This window comes from Ictidomys tridecemlineatus, chromosome 6, assembly GCF_052094955.1.
Source record: "Ictidomys tridecemlineatus isolate mIctTri1 chromosome 6, mIctTri1.hap1, whole genome shotgun sequence".
NCBI classification, from domain to species: domain Eukaryota; kingdom Metazoa; phylum Chordata; class Mammalia; order Rodentia; family Sciuridae; genus Ictidomys; species Ictidomys tridecemlineatus.
Window position 1 is genome coordinate 56265915 of NC_135482.1, and position 19086 is coordinate 56285000.

Consider the following 19086-nt stretch of genomic DNA (forward strand, 5'->3'; position numbering starts at 1 on the left):
CTGAAGAAAAATGAAGAGCAGAAGTAACCTGCCTGCAAGATAGAACTTTCTACCTACGGACCCTCTGGGCTATACTGTTCTGCAACCCGTCAGAGGAGAACCATTAAAGAGGCTGTAGACTGCTGGGTATGGTGGTGCATGCTGTAATCCTAGCAGTTTGGGAGGCTGAGGCAGTAGGATTGCAAGTTAAAGGCCAGCCTCTATAATTTAGTGAGGACCTAAGCAACTTAGAGAGACCCTGTCTCAAAGAATAAAAAAGGGCTGGGGATGTGGTTCAGTGCTTAAGTGCCCCTGAGTTCACTCCCCTGAATCCCATTCCCCACCCAAAAAAAAATGTAGACTCATCCATTCAGAATTCCCTTTTCAATTTCATCTACCTCTTAAAGAGAGCAAAGATCAGTGAGTAAAAATGACATTGCCTTGGAAATCTAGGCCTGGGTAGCTCTATCTCTAGTCAAGCTCCTCCTAGAGATTGTCTAACCCAACCTCCAGTGTTGTCTTTTGTCTCACAAATACAGGGGATAGTGCATGCGAGGCAAGCACTCTACCAACTGAGCTATATCCCCAACCCTCCATTACCTTGAAGATAGTGTCTTTCAGCCATGTCACAGTCCAATTAGCTGTGTCTTTGTGAGATAAAAATGCCATATATTAGGACATCAGAGGTAAGAGGTAGAATCAGGGAATAAAAAAAGAGCTATAATTCTGCCGGTGCAGTGGTGCTTCCCAGCAACTCAGAAGTCTGAGACGGGAGGATCAAAAGTTTGAGCCCAGGGCTGGGGCTGTAGCTGAGTGGCAGAGTACTTGCCTAGCATGTGTGAGGCACTGGGTTTGAACCTCAGACCACATAAAAAAAGTAAACAACAGTCTGGGGTTGTGGCTCAGTGGTAGACCACTCACCTAGCATGTGCCAGGCCCTGGGTTTAATCCTCAGCACATAAATAAGTAGAATAAAGCTATCATATCCAATTACAACTAAAAAATAAATATTTAAAAATAAATAAAATATGGGGCTGAGGCTGTAGCTCAGTGATAAAGCACCCACCTTGCACATGTGAGGCACTGAGTTCAATCTTCAGCACCACATAAAAATAAATAAAGATACTGTGTCCATCTACAACTAAAAAACTATTTAAAAAATAATACGGGGAGGAGCTGGGGTTGTGGCTCAGCGTAGAGCACTTGCCTCGTACGTGTGAGGCACTGGGTTTGATCCTCAGCACCACATAAAAATAAACAAACAAAGGTACTGTGTCCATCTACAACTAAAAAAAAATAAAAGCTTAAGCCATCGTAGGCAATCTACTGAGACCCTATCTCAAAAAATAATAAGGGCTAAGGGGTATAATTCAGGTACAGTGAGTGTCCCTGGATTCAGTCCCTGGCACTACACACAAAAAAAAGGGGGGGGGAATATTACTTACAAATGATTAAACACTCCCTATAGAAGGTAGTCATAAATTTGTCAAGGGTTGCCTCTACCTGGGGTTTATACTCTTACTCCCCAGATACCCTCAGATAAAAGTCCCAGGCCCCCCCCCCTTTTTTTAGGTGTTTTATTGTTTGGTTTTTGGGGTTTTTTTGTTTGTTTGTTTTTGTTTTTGTTTTGCTTTGGTACTGTGGATGATTTAACCCCGTATTTAACCACCGGGCTATAACCACAGCCCTTTTTCAAATTTTGAGGCAGTCTCATTAAGTAAGTTGCTTAGGGCCTTGTTAAGTTGCTGAGAGGCTGGCGTTGAACTTGGAATCCTACTGCCTCAGCCTTCTGAGTTGTGTGTATGTTCCTGTGAGCCACTATACTGGCTCCAGCTCTTTTTCAGTAACTCTTATAGTTCCTTCACCCTGAGGACAAGATTTTAGAGGAATAGGGAGAAAGAAGTCTCTGGGAGCAGTGGAAAAGAACAAAGAGTACTACATATTCCTCATTCCCTTACAGGACAGTACATGCCCCTGACCACCACAGATGAGAAATCAGTCTAATGTGGCTGATAAGAGAGCTCTGAGAATCCAAATTATCCTTTCCTCACCAGTTCCCAGGCCTTTCCTAGACTAAGGGCTTGAAGTGAGATCAATGTTTGAGGGTATATAAACACGTGGCCATGGGAAGACAATGGCTGAGAGTATATGTCTACTTAGGTAGCCTAGGGAAGGTAGAATTGGGAACCTGTTGGGACCTTTGGAAAATTGTTTTTTAATTCATCTTGACTTCACCTTCAGACATCTAAAATCCCCTCAAACAAGGCTGGACATGGTGATTCATGCCTATAATTTGGGAGGCTGAGACAGAAGGACTGCAAATTTGAGGTTAGATTGGACAACTTAGTGAGACCCTATCTCAAAAGAAAAAAAAAAGATTGGGGATGTAGCTTGGATGATAAAGTGCCACTGGTTTCAATCTTCAGTACCCACCCACGCCACCAAATACAATCTCTTCAAGTATGTGGCATGAAGAGAAACTGCCCCTTCCTGACTAGCGGGTACTGACCTACTCACCATAAGAATCAGGGAAGGACAACCCTGGGGGATGGGAGGAGTTAGGGTCCAGCCCTGCCCCAGACCTCCTCTCGTGTCCAATTTCTCTGTGTCAGCTGTGCTGTTCAGCTGTCCATTTTCCTTCAGCCCTGTCATCTCACACTGACACCAAGACAAGAGGCTAGCGGCCTACAAAATACCGTCTGGGTGGCTGGTGTGAGTACGGAGGGTATTGGGGGGGCTTAGCCCCCAAGGAAGAGGACCAGTCCTTCCCCAGCACCACCTCAGGCCTCAGGGTCTCCCTCTTCCCTCCAGAGACCTTGGACTGGTTTAGGGAATCCCAAACGTAAGTTTCCCCTTCATCCTCTTTCTATTTCCAGGACTGCTCTCCCCAATCCATAGTCTATTCAGCTTCTTCATTTCTCTCCTTATCTGTGAGTAGTTGGGTTTTAGAAGTGAAATTATTACTCCAGGATTAGCTAGGATTGAAGGTGGGGGTGGAGTGGGGTCCAGGGAATAAAGTAAGGGAAGGAAAGGCTCATATTACTCTGAAAACCTAAAATAGCTGAGGCCTAAGGCAAGCTGGGACAGAACTAGGCATGGGCCCCAGGGTTCAGGAAAGAGGGGAAGGAAATGTCTCAGTCCATCCTTCCATGTGTGCACTCTAGAATGCAATGTTAAACTTCTTGAAGAGGGGATGTGGAACAGTGTGTCACATTTCTATTCCCCATGAATAAAAAATGTGTGAAACCAGACAGCCTTAAGTATTATGTTGGGGCTGTAAACTCTGGGGCTACCCCTTGGGGCAGAAGGATGGGTATTAGTGTGAGAAACTTTAGCCTGTTGGTCTTTTTTCTAGATCTTCATGAAATATATCTGTTCATAAGCTCTACTGAAAGATCTCTGTCTACCCAAATTTCTCCCAAAGCTTCCCCTTCAAGGACCACCCTACTTTAAGGGATAGAAATAAGGGAGGGAAGAATGGCAGTCAAGATTTAGATTTAATAGTGGGGTCCAACCTCTTGCAGGATGACAGAAAAGGAGGTGCTGGAGTCCCCTAAGCCCTCCTTCCCAACAGAGACTCCGCAAAGTGGGGTGAGTCTGGGCCTCTTACCACTGGGTGTGGACAGCTGGGAAGCCATTACAGCTTCTACAAGAAAGTGCTTAAAATGACCCCACTTGTGTATGACTCATTTATTGTTAGAATGCTATTCAGCACCTGTACCCCAAACCCCTAACCCTGGGGCAGATTGTTTGACCCAAGTTAGGAAAATGTCCAGTTGGCTTTGACTCCAGCTACCCTAGGAAGAGTAAAAGTCCTTTTAACACTGGATTTCCTTCACTTCTTCCCTCAGCTACAGCGGCTGAAGCAGTTATTCAGGAAGGGGTCTCCAGGGACAAAGGAGATGGAGCTTCCCCCAGAGCCCCAGGTCAATGGGGAGGCAGTAGGAGCCGGGGGTGGGCCCATCTACTACATCTATGAGGAAGAGGAGGAGGAAGAAGAAGAGGAGGAGCCACCCCCAGAACCTCCTAAGCTTATCAATGACAAGCCCCACAAATTCAAAGATCACTTCTTCAAGAAGCCAAAGTTCTGTGATGTCTGTGCCCGGATGATTGTGCGTGAGTTATAAAGGGCAGTAGAGAGAATGTGATATTGAAGGCAGGGGGTGGTGCAGGTTGTAGGAGAGAAATATTTGCAATGGATAGATGGGCTGTGTCAAGATTCAGCTTATGAAAATATGATTAGAGATTGAGGGTCCCAGAAGAGGGAAACACAGAGTAACTGTGGGGTACAAAGGGAAAGGACAAGCTGGATCCTTACCCAATGTTCTCCCCCTCCCAAGTCAATAACAAATTTGGGCTCCGCTGTAAGAACTGCAAAACCAACATCCATGAACATTGTCAATCCTATGTGGAGATGCAGAGATGCTTCGGCAAGATCGTGAGTAGGGTCTGGGGAATGAGAGAGTAAGAGGGAGGGCACGTGTTTCCAGTTACCCCCTTGTTGGTCCCTCAAGTCATCCCATACATCTTCCTGCTTTCTTGGCTCATCTCTCTTACTCTGATAAGGGGTAAGCATTCATGGGAGAAGTGGGGTGCTGGGCCCTACCTTGCTATCTCTAATGCTCCCCCCCATCCCATCCTACAGCCACCTGGTTTCCGTCGGGCCTATAGCTCCCCACTCTACAGCAACCAGCAGTATGCTTGTGTCAAAGATCTCTGTAAGTGCCTCATAATCAACCTGAGGGAGTGGGCAAGACCCAGAGATGGTTTCACACCACTTTTAGCTTTAGAAGCCAGATTCTGAAACAGAAATATTCTATTTCCCATAGTTTTCACTTAATATTTTTGGAGTCATTTTGGATGCAGTCAACATTCCCTTTTTAGCTGGGCATGGTGGTGGTACATACCTATAATTCCAGCTATTTGGGAAGTTGAAGCAAAGGCCAGCATGAGCAATTCAATGAGACCCTATTTAAAAAAAAAAAAAAAAAGTAGGATGATGCTCAGTTGTTGCTGGATTCAATCCTCTGCTTTCCAAAAGAAAAAAAAACAAAACTGTAAACTAAGAGGAGTGAGATTTAGCTAGAACTACATGGAGCTAGCAGAGGAGGAGTCAAGACTGAGAACTTAATCTTCGCTTCAAAATCTGTGTTCTTCACATGCAAAACCATTTCTTTTTTATAATATTTATTTTATGGTTGTAGTTAGACATAATACCTTTATTTTTATTTATTTTTATATGGTGCTGAGGATGGAACCCAGGGCCTCACACATGCTAAAGTTTCATCTCACTCCAATCACACTGTATCGCTGAGCCACAACCCCAGGCCTGCAAAACCATTTCTAAGCAAGAACAAGGTTTCTAGATTGTCCTTATCCTTGTTATAGTATCATGCCAGACTTAGGACCAGACTCAAAAGTTGTGGACAACCTGGAAAGTTCCTAACTTGATAATCCTTAAAAAATTATTCATTGTGGGGCTGGGGATACAGCTCAGTTGGTAAAGTGCTTGCCTCCTGTGCACAAGGCCCTGGGTTCAATCCCCAGCACCACCACCAAAAAAAAGAAAATTCATTGATAATTTGTTCAATGTCACCAAACAGTGTGAGAAGCATGGATGAAAAAGAAGAGCCCATTGGTTGTAACACCCAGTTTGTACATGCTTCTCAGCAAAGCAGAAGGCAGCAGTTAAGAGAGCATTCACTTTAGGAGAATAATGATTCCAAGTATGCCCTAACTCCCAAAAAGTGTACAAGGTTGGCCGGGCACAGTGGTGCATGCCTGTAATCCCAGTGGCTTGGGAGACAAAGGCAGGAGGATCTTGAGTTCAAAGCCAGGCTCAGCAAAAAGCAAGGTACTAAGCAACTCAGTGAGACCCTGTCCCTAAATAAAATACAAAATAGGGCTGGTGATGTAGCTTAGTGGCTGAGTGCCCCTGAGTTCAATCCCTGATACCCCACCTCCCAAAAAATGTAGAAGGTTGTCTTTCCAATATCATATAAAGTTTTATCTGGAAGTAATTCTGATCAATATTTTTTCCCTATTATATTACTTTTCCAGTTTTTTTTTTTTTTTGGTATAGAGATTGAGCCCCCAGGGTACTTTACTACTGAGCCACATTCCTAGCCTTTTCCATTTTTTATTTTGAGTCTGGGTCTGGATAAATTGCTTAGGGTCTTGCTAGGTTGCTGAGGCTTGCCTCAAACCTGCAATCTTCCTGCTTCAGCCTCCTGAGTCATTGGGTGTGTGCCACCATGCCTGGCTCCAGTGATGTGTTTTAGGACCATTTACCCTTTATAGATTAGTGTTATGCAGCTAATCCTTCTCTAACTCTTCCCTCCCCTTTCTCCTTCTCTTTTTTTCTCTCTCACATACACACATACACATTCACCATGGATACCAAGTTACCCAATCTCCCACTTCTCTCTTCTTTAGGAGGTCTCTTTTCTCCAAGCCTTTCTCTGCCTCCCCTATAATGTCTTCCTTCTCTTCCATTTCACTAGCTGCTGCCAATCGCAATGATCCTGTGTTTGAAACTCTGCGCACTGGGGTAATCATGGCAAACAAGGAACGGAAGAAGGGCCAGGCAGATAAAAAAAATGTGAGCCTCATACATCCCTACTGGGTCCCTACCAGGAATTCCATGGGGCAGGTTATTTTCCCCTTTGGAAAGCTGACAGGAACTATAAATCCTTTTCCCCAAAAATGGCACAATTCCTAACAGACACATCTTTGCATGCAAATATAGAGGACTTTATGGACATGTTATGGCTCACCATGGGCCTTGGTTAAGAACTACTGTCGGGCTGGGGATGTGGCTCAGGCAGTAGCGCACTTGCCTGGCATGCATGGGGCCCCAGGTTCGATTCTCAGCACCACATACAAACAAAGATGTTGTGTCCGCCGATAACTAAAAAAAAAAAAAAAAAAAAAAAATGTTAAAATTCTCTCTCTCTCCCTCTCTCTTAAAAAAAATTTAAAAAAAAGAACTACTGTCATATAGTGTGTTTCTCAACTCCTTTTTGAAATTGTCAGATTAATTACCACAGAAGGCTAGGCCCCATGTCCTTGGCATTGCTGGATAACAGAGGCATGAGTTGTGCTTTTGGATTTGGGGAAAAGAATTTGTCATTTCCAAGTAATCAGAAAATTCTAGAGCCATGCAAAGAAGGTCTGTGAAGATCATTCAGTTTGACCCATTCATCTTACAGATGATGAAACTGAAGCACAAAGCTATTGGCCAAGAACAGCCTCATTTCCATTTATAATAGAGTTGCTAGATTGGTAATATAGACTTGTTTTCAGTTCTGCAAGGAATTTATATCTTTCTAAACAACCACTATGGACTAATATAGATGATAGTTACAGTTGGATCAATTCCTCAAATTGATTGAATGGCAGTATACCAAAGAGTCTAGGTCCTTTAGGAGTTTCCAACTAAAGGGAGATTTCTGAGGCCTTACAACATGATTTGGTCCATGGTCCTCATTGATGACCTTTTTTTCTCATTGATAAAAATGAAGTTGTGGGCTGGGGATGTGGCTCAAGCGGTAGCGCGCTCGCCTGGCATGCGTGCGGCCCGGGTTCGATCCTCAGCACCACGTACAGAGATGTTGTGTCCGCCGAAAAAAACTAAAATAAATAAATAAATAAATAAATAAATAAAAATAAAAATGAAGTTGTGTGAAAGCTAAGAGGGAAAACATATAATGAATAATATATTTTAAATTCTTACAAACTAAAAGAAAGAGCCAAAACTTATAATTTTAAATTTCTTAAAGAAAAATATACTTATCTGTTTGAGAAGGTTGGGCACAGATTAGGGATTTCTGTGGTGTGAACTATAATTTACAAAACCTTAGCTTTGCTTCCAGAAAGGATAGCATACTCTTGGATTCTGTTCTTTTATATTAATTCAGAAAAAAAAACCAAAAAACTGTGCTGCCCACTTCCCTCTCCCCTGTCCTTACTCTTTGGTACTGGGAATTGAACCCAGGACGTTTGCCACTAAGCTCCATCCCCAGCCCTTTTTATTTTTATTTTTTTTAATTTGGAGACAGGGTCTCACTGAGTTGCTTAGGGACTCACTAAGTTGCTGAGGCTGGCTTTGAACTTGTGATCCTCCTGCCTCAGTCTCTCAAGTTGCTGGGATTATAAGCCTGTGCCACTGCACCAGCCTATTTTTCTGTTACACAGTGGAATACTTTTAAAGGGCAGACAGTACAATGAAAGACCTGGAATCATGGGGGTGATTTGAAGGGACTAAAAATTATTAGAGAAGAAAAGCCAGAAAGGACATACCAGCTTTCCTCAGCTATTTAAGGAGGCCATATTTGTTTCACATTTATAGCTCCAGAGGGCAAATCAAGACTAATAACTGAAGATTACAGGTAGAATAACATAGGCTCAAGGCAGGGAACTGCCCTAAAATTGCACAGGGTTACTTTGTAAGGTAGTAAACTCCATGCCATTAGCTACATTCAAACACAGGTAGGTGACCTACCTGCCAGCTGTTTCAGAATAAGTCTCTGCATTAAGCAGATGGTTAGACTAGATGTTTCCTCCTTCTCCTTCCAACCCTGAGATCCTATTATTCTATAGTTCTCTGGCCTGACTGGAGAGCCAGGGTAAGCATGGGTTCCAAAGGTAATATTTCTCTAACTCTGGTACCCCCTTCAGCCTCTAGCAGCCATGATGGAGGAAGAGCCAGAGTCTGCCAGGCCAGAAGAAGGCAAACCCCAGGATGGTAAGTGTTAACCACCTCTATCTACAGAAATGGGGTAAGTTTATGTGTGGGGTTCATTTATGTGTATCACAGAGAGTGGAGAGGCAAGGGGTGGACCAGGCTTAAAAAAAAAAAAATAGAGGTTGCCTTTCAACACAAGGGAAAGAAAATGAGGCCTATACTCCAGGAGGCAAAAACATTTGTGTTTCCCATCCCAGGTAACCCTGAAGGGAACAAGAAGGCTGAGAAAACACCTGATGACAAAGTGAGAATCCTTTCTCCCTGTAAAGATCCCAGTCCTCTCCCCAGCCCAGGTCTGATACCATGCATGGCCTCAGCAGAAGTTCCCATCACCCTTTTCCTTGCTTTGCCACATCCAGTACACACACACACACACACACACACACACACACACACAAACACACTAAGCTCAAGACTTAGGAGTTGAAATGTAATATGTCTGGAGAATGCTCCTCAATGTGGGGTAGAGGAGCCCTCAAACGCATTACCCCCACCCCCTTTCATCCCCAGCACAAGCAGCCTGGCTTCCAGCAGTCTCATTACTTTGTGGCTCTCTATCGGTTCAAAGCCCTGGAAAAGGACGATCTGGATTTTCCGTGAGAGGCTTTCAGAGGAGAGGGTGGGGAGTACTGGGGAATGAAGAAGGGAGAGCTTGACTCCCTATGGGAAATGAAAAGGGGGAACCTCAAGCTTGGATCCTATTTGGGCTGGACTTTTCGGGGCACACCCAGGGAGTGGTATATGAGGCAGGCGACTAAATCTCAAAGGCCTCTTCCTTCCTCTCCCAGGCCCGGAGAGAAGATCACAGTCATTGATGACTCCAATGAGGAGTGGTGGCGAGTAAGAGAAATGGCAAGGGCTAGGGGTGGGGTATGGTTAAATATAAAACCTAAAGTGAGAGATTGAATCTCCCCATTGTCTTCCTTAGGGGAAAATCGGGGAGAAGGTTGGATTTTTCCCTCCAAACTTCATCATTCGAGTTCGGGCTGGAGAACGCGTGCACCGTGTAACAAGATCTTTCGTGGGGAACCGCGAGATAGGGCAGATCACTCTCAAGAAGGACCAGGTATCTCTGGTGCCCCAACCGAATCCCAAGCCTGAATGCTCCTCAGCAGGTCACACTCCTTGGAGATCATAACCCATTAATGAGACTAAGACGAGTTTCTGTACCCCAAGATCCGCTGCTCTCATCTTCTGCCTTTTCCTTCAATTCCTCTCTTAGTCTCTAATACTTTAATTTTCTAGATCGTGGTGCAGAAAGGAGACGAAGCCGGCGGCTATGTCAAGGTCTACACCGGTCGCAAGGTGGGGCTGTTTCCCACCGACTTCCTAGAGGAGATTTAGGCGTGAGGGCGCCTGCAGTCGGGAGACACCCATCCCCATTCTGGGCGGGCCCAGTGGAGGTTGGGGAGAAAAGAGACAAAAGCAACTGGACTACTGGGGGCGTGGGGTTTAGGAAGGCTCTGGGAAGGGACTGGTTCCTGCCTCCCTCCCCACCCCTGGCCTAGGGCCTCGGATACCTGGTACTCGAGCAGCCCGCAACTTCTCCGCCCATCTTGAGAGAGAAGACATCTCCACTAAGGAGGCGTCCGGGGGTATTGCGGGTACGAACTTATTTGAATGCTGCAAATTTATTAAAGTTTTGACAAGCCGAGCACTGTAATGTGCGCTTGTAATCCCAACAAATCGCGAGGCTGAGGCAGAAGGATCCTAAATTCGAGCGCAGCCTCAGCAATTTTGTGAGACCCTGTCTCAAAAAACAAACAATAATAATAATATTTTAAAAACTGGGGATGTAGCTCATTGGTAAAATGCTCGAGGGCTTAATCCGCGGTACCAAATAAAGTTTTGACAAAAGTTAGAAAAGTTCGTTCTTTGGGGACGAGAAGGCCTGCAATGAAGTGGGAATCCTCTCCAGCTGTCCCCAGTCTCTCCCATAAGGTATCAAACTTATCTGGGCTGAGACTGATGGTAGGCAGGGGGATAGGTGAATCGTCAGGCGAGGCCTCTTTTGGCAATGAAGAGGGGGCAGCTGGACTGGAGTCGTCATCCCAGAGCACCTACTGCTGGAAGCAGGATTGCGTGTCAGGATAGGTATCCCAGCTCTTGATGGTTTAGCCGCGGGCGGCCCTTTGCATTTTAGAAACTGGCTCAGCGCCGAGTTAGGCCACCAGGGGGCGATGCAAGATCTCGGTTGGAGAGAGAAGGATGGGGACAGGCTGTAGCGGGTGGACAAGGGTAGAAAACGAGAGACACCAAGCCTGAGACCCTAGGCCTGGAGGGGGTGGGGTGCGTGCCGTCTCCATGGCAACACTTCCTCAAGTCCTCCGGGAACCCAGTTAGCGAGGCCGGGGGGCCTAACCCCTCCCTCGCGGCCCCTGCCCTAGTCCTTTCCGACAGGTACTGAGTGTGAGGACTCGGGGCAGACAGCTAACTGGCTTTCGCCGAGACCCCCCCTGCGGCGCGCTGTATGCAAATGTTATTATTTGCATATGCAAATATGCAAATACGCCGGCCCTGGTCAGGGAGGCAGGTGGCGAGGAGCGGGAAGGTGCGGGGAAGAGAGCAGAAGGAGACGAGGAGATTGGGGACCTGGGAACCGACCAGTGAGAGGCAGCCTTGGGTGGTCGCTGGAGTGAGGCAGGCTGAGGGTCTCGGGCTTGATGGCCGGTGGGGGAGGGTCAGCCTGGCCAGCCAGAAGCTCCTCTTCTCGTCAGCCCGTTGTCTGCCAGGACTGAGGTTGGCACCGCCTAGCAAGGTTGGCAGCGGGAGCCCGGGCACCATCTGCTGCTGGCGGAGGGAGGGCAGAGGCTCAGCTGGGCTGGGGAAGTGGAGGGCCCGGGACGGGCGTTCTCCCCCTCCCCGCCTCTTCCTTACAGAAGGCTGAAGTGATGGGGGTAGGGAAACAGGCAAGACTGGATTCAGTTTCTTGTTTCCTTTGCCCTTGACTGTCCCGGATGCGGGGGTAGGGGGCAGGGTCATTCAGGAAGACTCAGACAGCACCCGTTTTAATCACGCATGGGTTAGGTTAGGGACAGGTCACAGGCACACGCACACACCACAATCACAAGTCAACCTTTTACTCCCATCCCTCCTTGGGATCCGCCTATCATAAGTGTGTGAAGGAGAGACAGCAGCGGGGCTCTGATCACCTCTATTCATCAAGAGGTCTGAGGGGCTCAAAACCGGAGGCCCTCTCTCCTGGGACCACACACACACACACACACACACACACACACACACACCACACACACACAGCTGAAGCAAAACCAATTTACTGGCTCATTGGGCGGCGATGCTGGTGTGGGGGTGTCGAGGAGCAGGGAGAGCGGCTGTTCTCCCCTTACACTCGGGGGGCGCCCCCCTCCTTCGCCTTACCGAGCCGGCAGCTGTCCCTAATTAGAGCGGTGGTTTAATTGGATTTATCAGCAGTTAATAGGAAATTAAGCAAAGGGCCCGAGAGAAGGGGGGCGGGAGGAGCCAGGAAACAGACTGTGCTGAGCTGGAAGGAGGGGTATTGGGGTGCCAGGGGTGGGGAGAGAAGTCATAGTATCACAACTGAGCCCCAAGATCACTCCCTTCTTCTGCTCAGTAAGCTCTAGGCCTATTGAGCCCCGGCCCGAGGGCCGAGGGCCGCGAGCAAGTCCCAGGAGGGGGTGTCAGGCAAGACAGCAACCCTGTTTGAGCCCCCAGCGGCCTCCCATTCCCACAGCAGCCGCCTGGGTGATGGATGATGCTGCCTCAGGCTGCAAAGGTCATAAGTCTGGGCCAAGGAGCAGACTGAATTGAAAATAGATCAGAGAAAGGGCCAGGGTACTAGGGTCCAAGACTCAACTGCGTCCTACCCCTCTCTACTGCCCAGTCTTGAAGTCAGAAGATTGGGCAGCAAGGATGTCAAGGTTGGGTAGAGAGGTGGGACTCTCACTTTGAAGCCCTCTTAGGGGATCCTGGGAATCTCCCAGTGCAGCTGCCACTGTCCTCCAGTGGTCCTACCCCACCTTCCTCACCTGCACCCTGCCAACTGCATGAGTCAGGGCAGCAACCCACTGGGACTGCTTGCAGTGGATGTCCAAGGACCACACCACCCTCTCTGAGGACCAGGGAAGGAAGCTTGCAGGCTGCCAAGAGGGAGCTACAGGCCTCTGAGTCCACAGCCCCAGGTGCCTCCTGTCAGCACTATCTCATTACACTGCTGGGCTAACAAGGTCTGCTCTGGGGGCCCTGGCGACCTCTGAGCCACACTTCACCCAGAGGAGGACAGATGGCAGCTCCTGAATATGTGTAGGTTTGAGTCTCTTTTCTGTGCCCATGACAATTATGAGCACCGGTACTCCTAGTGTGTGTTGTCTGTGCCCTGGGTGTGTGAGCCCCAGATTTATGTTCATTTATGGGCTCTGATTTTGTGTCTGTCCCTGAAAGTAGGTATTGTTGGGTTTGCCTATTTCCCACTCCCAAGCTCATCTCTGATTTCCAAGCCCCAGGGTGTCTAGGTGTCTGGATGTTGTTATGTGCTTTGGTGTGTCTGTGTTTTTGCGCTCTTCATGCCTGGGTGTGCCCCAGCTGCGTGCAAGCATCTCCTTGTGTCTCTGCCTTCAGGCCTGTATGTGTGAAAATCAGAAAGAGCCACTGGTGAGTGTGTGTTGCTCCAGCATCTCCTCCTGCAGGTGTGTGACAGTGAGTGGGCGTGTGCTGGGTGTGAGCCGCGCGGCGGCGGTATATATCCGAATTACAGTGTGATGCGCGCGTGTATGTGAATATGCGCACGCGCGCGTGACTGAGTGAGTCTCCCGCCCCCGCTCCTTCCTCTCCCTATTTCTATTCCTCTCTCCTCTCCCGACCGGCTCGGCTCCGCCGTCCGCATCATCTCCATCCATTATTGAAGAAACAGCCGCGTCCGCTCCAATCACATCAACACCCCAGCCCCCTCCCCGTTCCGCTCGCCTGGTGGCCCCTCTGGGTGCTGTGGAGGGGGAAAGCCCAGACGCAACGGGGGCGCCGGGCGGGAGCGGATCATGACCCTGTGCTCCAAGCTGAGCCAAACACCGGGACGCCGGGGTCCCTGGCGGAGAGCGCTTTGCATAAACAGATGGCACCGGCGTCTTTGTCTCATTCTCTTGCTCACTCGCCGCGCAGCTCCGGGCTCCGCTTCTGTCTGACTGATGCAATCATGATCATCTTGGAGCCTCGGGACCCCGCGCCTTTAATAGTGGCACAGAGGGTCAGTGGGCCCGGGGCTCCCGAGCAGATGTTGGGCACTGTTTCCCTTCCGGGCGCCCTCTCCACATCCCACAGCTGCAGCAGGAAGATCGAGGCCACTCCGAGGTGATGGGCATGTGGAGGTGACCAGGGAGGGAGACCCTGAGCAGTGTACTGAGGTGTCTCCAGGCTGTCCCATTGGACTGCTGCCGCCTCACAGGAGCAGCAAGCCAGAGAATAGGAATAGAGGTGGAGAATAGAGAGAAGGGGGAAAACAGAGAGAGACAGAGCAAGGCGTTTGTAAAGATAGACACAGGGAGATAGAGAAATGTAGAGGAAAGGAAAGACACACAAGAAAGAGAAACACGCAGAAGGACAAAGCCAGGTAAAGGGAGAGCAGCAGGGAGACATACACAACCAGAATATAAGAAACAGAGAGACACAGACACATAGAGACACACTCAGAGACAGAGGTAGTCAGACAAATGACTCAAAGAAGAAAGAAGGGCAGAGGCAGGCCAAGTCAGAGTGTGAGTTTCGGGACCTATAGCCCCAGAGTGGGCGTCCGAGTCCGGCATGGTGAGAGGAACCAGCCTGAAGCTGAGATACTGCTTGCAGCAATCTTCCTCAGCAATCCTCCAAGACCCTTCTGCGGTCTGTGGCCCCACCTCACACCAGAAGAGTGAAGGCTGAGGGACCTACTGTCTTCGTGGCGGGCGTAGCGGGAGTGACCCGTGGGGAGTGAACCTATACGTTCGCAGGCTTAGACTTACCTGCCCGAAAACTGGGCATGTTAAGGGCCAGCACTTCCTAACCTGAGAGCCGAAGGCCTCTCCCCGGAGTTTGGGAGCCGCTCCTCCTCCAGGGGGCGCTCGCGACCACCATCCCGGGAACAGGGTAGCCCCCGCGAGCCTAACTGTGTTTGACGCGTTGCGCTGCCAGCTAGAAGATTTGGGTCCTAGTGGAATTTAGTGTTCACTCTGGTCCGGACCTGACCCCAGGACGCGCCTAACTCATGGCTAATGTCTCTGGCGGTCCATCACCTTGGTGGGCCAGCGCAGCCTTCCAGAGTCATTGTGGTGAGAAAGTGCAGGAAAGGGGGCGGGTAGGGAGAGAAAGAGGGAGGAAGGTGGGGGAAGAAAACCCAGAAGTTCTGTGTTCCAGCTCAGCCCCAGAGATCATGGTCCAGGGATGTGAACCAAAAAAGAATAGGCTCACAGAAACTAGGACCACAAGCAGGTAAAAAGCCAAGGAGTCAAGGAAAGCCAATATTGGAGGGTCAGAAAGCCGGCTGAAGCCCAAGGTAGGATAAACAGTAGCAGGTGCAGCAAAGAAGCGGGACCGAAGGTCTGTGTCACCAGAACTCAGAAGAAACGGCGCAGGGAGGAAAATGAGGGCCTCAGAGCAAAGGAGCCCGGGCAAGAGCCAAGGATCCCTCCTGGTGTTCTGACTCCTCAGCTGTGCCTCAGAATGCCAGATGTGCAGCCCAGCTGGGCAGCCACTCTAGCTAGAGCTCCGAGATTTTTAGCCCCAGAGACCAGCGGGCTGAGGGGCTCGGTGTGACAGGACACCTCCTCCCTGGCCCAGCCCTGGAGGTGCGGGCGCTCAGGGAGGGTTCTGCGCTGCTGGAGGCTCTGACATTCCCGTCAGCACCCTCAACACACACATCGCAGCGAGTCTCTGTCTCTTTGTTCTCGCCATGTCTCTGACACTTTATCTCATTATCCGCCGGAGGGAGGCGGAGAGCCCCGGACCCCGCAGCCTAATTACAGCTGCGCTTGTCAGCCCAGGGCGGGGGAGGTATCAGTGTGAGATAAAGGGAGGGGGTCTTCAGGAACAGCCTTCTCCTTTTCAGTACCCCTGAGGGGCCCAGCGACGGGTACACAGCTCGCCCCTGCCCGTGCAGCCATAGGGCGGGTACCAGAGAAAAGAAGTGGGAGACCTCGGCAAGATCCCAGCCGCAGAGGCGGGAGCTGATGGTTGAGGTTAGCGTGGGAGTGGGAAAAAGCGGATGAAGCGGACTCCTGCTTCCCCAACACTTCCAAATCCCCAAAAAACGGGGGTTGGAGCCTTTCCATCCTGGCAGCATAGCATACACCTGAATTGGCTGAATAAGAGGCAATCTCTGCAGTTCTGTCTCTGTGCCTTTTTCTTTTTCCTACTTCATCTTTTCTATCTTTGCTGGCTTCCTCACTCCATTCTCTTCTTGTCCTACAGCCAGAGACAGAGGTGGAGGATAGCCTCTTTGGTGGTGGTAGTGGGGCTCCACCTTCACTTCTACCCCAGGTTGCCAAGGCAGTCAAGTCTCTCAGACTCCCAAACTGCCACAACTGACCTTCTATCCTGACTCAGATACACCTGACTTATCCAGCCTCCAAGTATTATTCCAGGGCAACCACAACCTGGAGAAACTGCTCACAAGAGGGGCTGGGCAACTCTAGTGAGGCCATCCATCCCCCTCCTTCTCCCACTACTCTGATATAGGGCAGAACCAGGATCATCAGTAACTGGTAGCTCCTGGGTGGCTCTAGGGGTGAGGGGTGTCAGGAAAGCTCTGCAGATGCCCTCACTGGTCCCTTGTCCCTCTGGTCCCACCTGTGAATACTTCACACGTGCTTGTTGCAGGTCTGTCAGTTTGTCCCACTTTTGTATCACCCTTCAGTCAGTCTCTTGGTGCCTGTGGGGCCCCTCTCTGAGAGACCTAAAGCCCCAAGTATGATAGTGTCCCATGGGCCAGGGTGCAGGCACATAGAGGAGAGAGTTGGGGAGCAGATACTTTCTGACTTCCCAACAATTCCCATGTCTGCTTTGGGATTGCCGGGCTTAAGCGAGCTGGGTGGGGTTTGGTGTCGGAAAACGCCAGCGGGCTGGGCTAGGCTGACCCCTCCCTGGTGGGGGGCGGACCCCAGGAGAAGAAATAAAGAGCCACAGAAGAGCACCAGGCACTGGAAAGGCGCTATGGCAGGAACCAGTCTAGGGGCCCGCTTCTACCGGCAGATCAAAAGACATCCGGGGGTGAGTTCAGTCCTCAGAATTTGGGATTCTAACTCCTAACTCTCATGCTGTCCTACCCCGAAAGTCCTCCAGAACCCTGCCTCCTGCCCAGTTCCCCCAGTGCTCCAAATCTTCCCTTGGAGACACCCCTCCTCAATCTATCCCTGCAATATACCTCCATGCCTGGAAATTACCTCAGTCAGTTTGGCTGAGGGGTAAGGAAGACCACAGAACCAGACCTTGGGTGGTTTGGCAGACAGAAAAATTTAACTTGTAAAGTTAATGGGAACTATGAGGAGGGGGTTGACCCTGAAAGTGCCCTATGTTTTCTTTGCAGCTCATCCCAATGATCGGTTTCATTGGCCTGGGCATGGGCAGCGCTGCACTCTACTTACTGAGACTGGCCCTACGCAGCCCGGACGTATGGTAAAGGCTGAGCTTGGGACTGCAAGCAAGGGTCCTGGGTGTGGCAAGGTAGAGTGGGAAGGCTTGGACCTTTCTGGAACAATGAGAATCGGTAGCCCTAGCAAGAATCCTAAGGCATCTGGTATCTTGGGGCTGGAACCCTGACTTGGGAGACCCCTGTCTTCCTTCTATCCCACCTGACTGCTAGACTTGCTAGTTTGGAGCCAGCTGAACCTGTGTGGCTCCAAGGCCCTGTTGCCATGGCAACGCTGCTCTGCCGTCACTGCGGGCTTTTGGGTACCTCTGTGTCCTTGCAGGTAGACTGGGGGTATGGCTGGGTGAGCTACTGGGGGTGTCAGTGGAGCTGGGGAGGTGCTAAGATTTAACACCCTGCTGGGAAGCAGCAAAGATTGATTGCTTTCATAAGAAAAAGATGCACCTACCCACTGCACTGTCCAAATTCAAGGACTGAGACCCCTGCCCCTTGATATCTGCCCAATTCCCAAGACTCTGCTCTGAGAGGTTAACCTAGAGTAGCAGGAAGCAAGGGGTAGGGAGTCCCTGGACTGGGTTATCTTGTCACCAAGCCTCACTCTGACAATGGTGACAAGCTTTTTGTCTCACTTGTCAGCACCCACTAACATGCTCCTTCCCATCAGTCTCTAGGAAATGGGACCCCAAGGTAGGAGACACAGAGGGGGTTCTAGGATGGGGTCAGAGCCCTAGCTGGAACCCAGTCCCAGATTAGAGACTCTAACACTCCCCTCTCTTCCCTAGCTGGGACCGGAAGAACAACCCAGAACCCTGGAACCGTTTGAGCCCCAATGACCAATACAAGGTACTTCCAGGTGACTCTAGGGCTGCTTGCCCATCACTCATCTCCTAGTGCTTCCCTTATGGGGCAAAATGGGTCTATCAGGACAACTCTCCTTTCCCTCTCCTCTTAGTTCCTTGCGGTTTCCACTGACTATAAGAAGCTGAAGAAGGACCGGCCAGACTTCTAAACAGACTGGGCTCATGAGTTCCATGTAAACCACACACTCATTTCTTCCATTCCCTGGGGCATCAGTCTGGCCATTCTGTCAAGTTCCTGCTTATACAGGCTGGGTTCCCACGCAGAGAACAACTCCAACCCCCACCATCCTCCCTCACTCCCATCAGCGGAAGTGCCTCTGACCCTTGGATTGAGTCCCACATGGGGGAGGGGAGTCAGGGCGGCAAGCAGCAGCTGGGTCCAACCCAAAGGACCCAAGCCAGCCCCTCTGCTCTCCTACCCTGTACTTGCAGGGTGTGGTGCAAGCTACGTGTTAAGCGTGGCCTACGTGAGCCAACAGCAAGCAGGGACCTGAGTGCCAAGAGACGTGGCAGGCCCCATGTTAACCAGGCTCTGAGTGCCTGCCTAGGGGCGGTGCTGCTCAGGCTCGACTGGGCTCGTCGCCTATGCCCAGCCTACTTAGGCTGGGGCACCCATGCCATGTTACATGCTCCTCCCTTGCCCAAGCCTGCTGCCTCCCACACCAATAGCACCCCCTCCCTGTACGCACCTGGCCTTCCCCCAGCAGCTTCCCACTGCTCCTCTCCCCTCCCTTCCCTTGCTCCCTTCTGTCCCAGGGGATCAAACAGAAGCAGCCATGGGCAAAATACAATTTCATTTAACAAATTGAATTTGCTGCGCCTGCTAATCACGTCTGGTGTCGGCTCTGATCAGAGACACAGAGGAGGTTGCAGCCTCCTGGGGCCTTGTGGTGGTGGTGGTGGTAGGGAAG

At 50.0% G+C, this 19086-nt stretch overlaps 2 protein-coding genes across 3 annotated transcripts; both read left to right on the forward strand.

Annotated features, from left to right (window-relative positions):
* Window positions 1-102: 102 nt before the first annotated feature.
* Stac3 (SH3 and cysteine rich domain 3) lies at window positions 103-13822 on the forward strand. The gene is made up of 12 exons (XM_005335667.5): window positions 103-2821; window positions 3504-3570; window positions 3831-4095; window positions 4320-4417; window positions 4625-4697; window positions 6483-6580; window positions 8659-8725; window positions 8923-8969; window positions 9236-9321; window positions 9514-9565; window positions 9654-9791; window positions 9971-13822. The coding sequence occupies exons 2-12, from the start codon at window positions 3505-3507 to the stop codon at window positions 10067-10069; spliced, it is 1089 nt and encodes a 362-aa protein (XP_005335724.1). The 5' UTR covers window positions 103-2821; window position 3504; the 3' UTR covers window positions 10070-13822.
* Window positions 13823-15043: 1221 nt separating this feature from the next.
* Window positions 15044-18985, forward strand: Coxfa4l2 (cytochrome c oxidase hypoxia associated subunit FA4L2). Of its 2 annotated transcripts, none has more exons than XM_021733519.3 (4): window positions 15044-16936; window positions 17253-17341; window positions 18098-18168; window positions 18268-18985. In XM_021733519.3, the coding sequence occupies exons 1-4, from the start codon at window positions 16637-16639 to the stop codon at window positions 18285-18287; spliced, it is 480 nt and encodes a 159-aa protein (XP_021589194.2). In that variant the 5' UTR covers window positions 15044-16636; the 3' UTR covers window positions 18288-18985. The 2 variants fall into 2 exon arrangements, with proteins under 2 accessions (XP_021589194.2, XP_005335723.2); XM_005335666.5 differs by having other exon boundaries at window positions 15057-16936; window positions 18098-18158.
* The last annotated feature ends 101 nt before the right edge of the window (window positions 18986-19086 follow it).

Excerpts from the sequence above, each read along its gene's own strand:
- Stac3 (XM_005335667.5), top strand. The coding sequence starts at position 3,505 with ATGACAGAAAAGGAGGTGCTGGAGTCCCCTAAGCCCTCCTTCCCAACA. Across the intron at positions 3,571-3,830 it reads CAGAGACTCCGCAAAGTGGG|CTACAGCGGCTGAAGCAGTT; the intron begins GTGAGTCTGGGC and ends TTCTTCCCTCAG. Across the intron at positions 9,566-9,653 it reads CCAATGAGGAGTGGTGGCGA|GGGAAAATCGGGGAGAAGGT; the intron begins GTAAGAGAAATG and ends TGTCTTCCTTAG.
- Coxfa4l2 (XM_005335666.5), top strand. The coding sequence starts at position 16,637 with ATGATAGTGTCCCATGGGCCAGGGTGCAGGCACATAGAGGAGAGAGTT. Across the intron at positions 16,937-17,252 it reads AGATCAAAAGACATCCGGGG|CTCATCCCAATGATCGGTTT; the intron begins GTGAGTTCAGTC and ends TTTTCTTTGCAG. Across the intron at positions 18,159-18,267 it reads GCCCCAATGACCAATACAAG|TTCCTTGCGGTTTCCACTGA; the intron begins GTACTTCCAGGT and ends CTCTCCTCTTAG.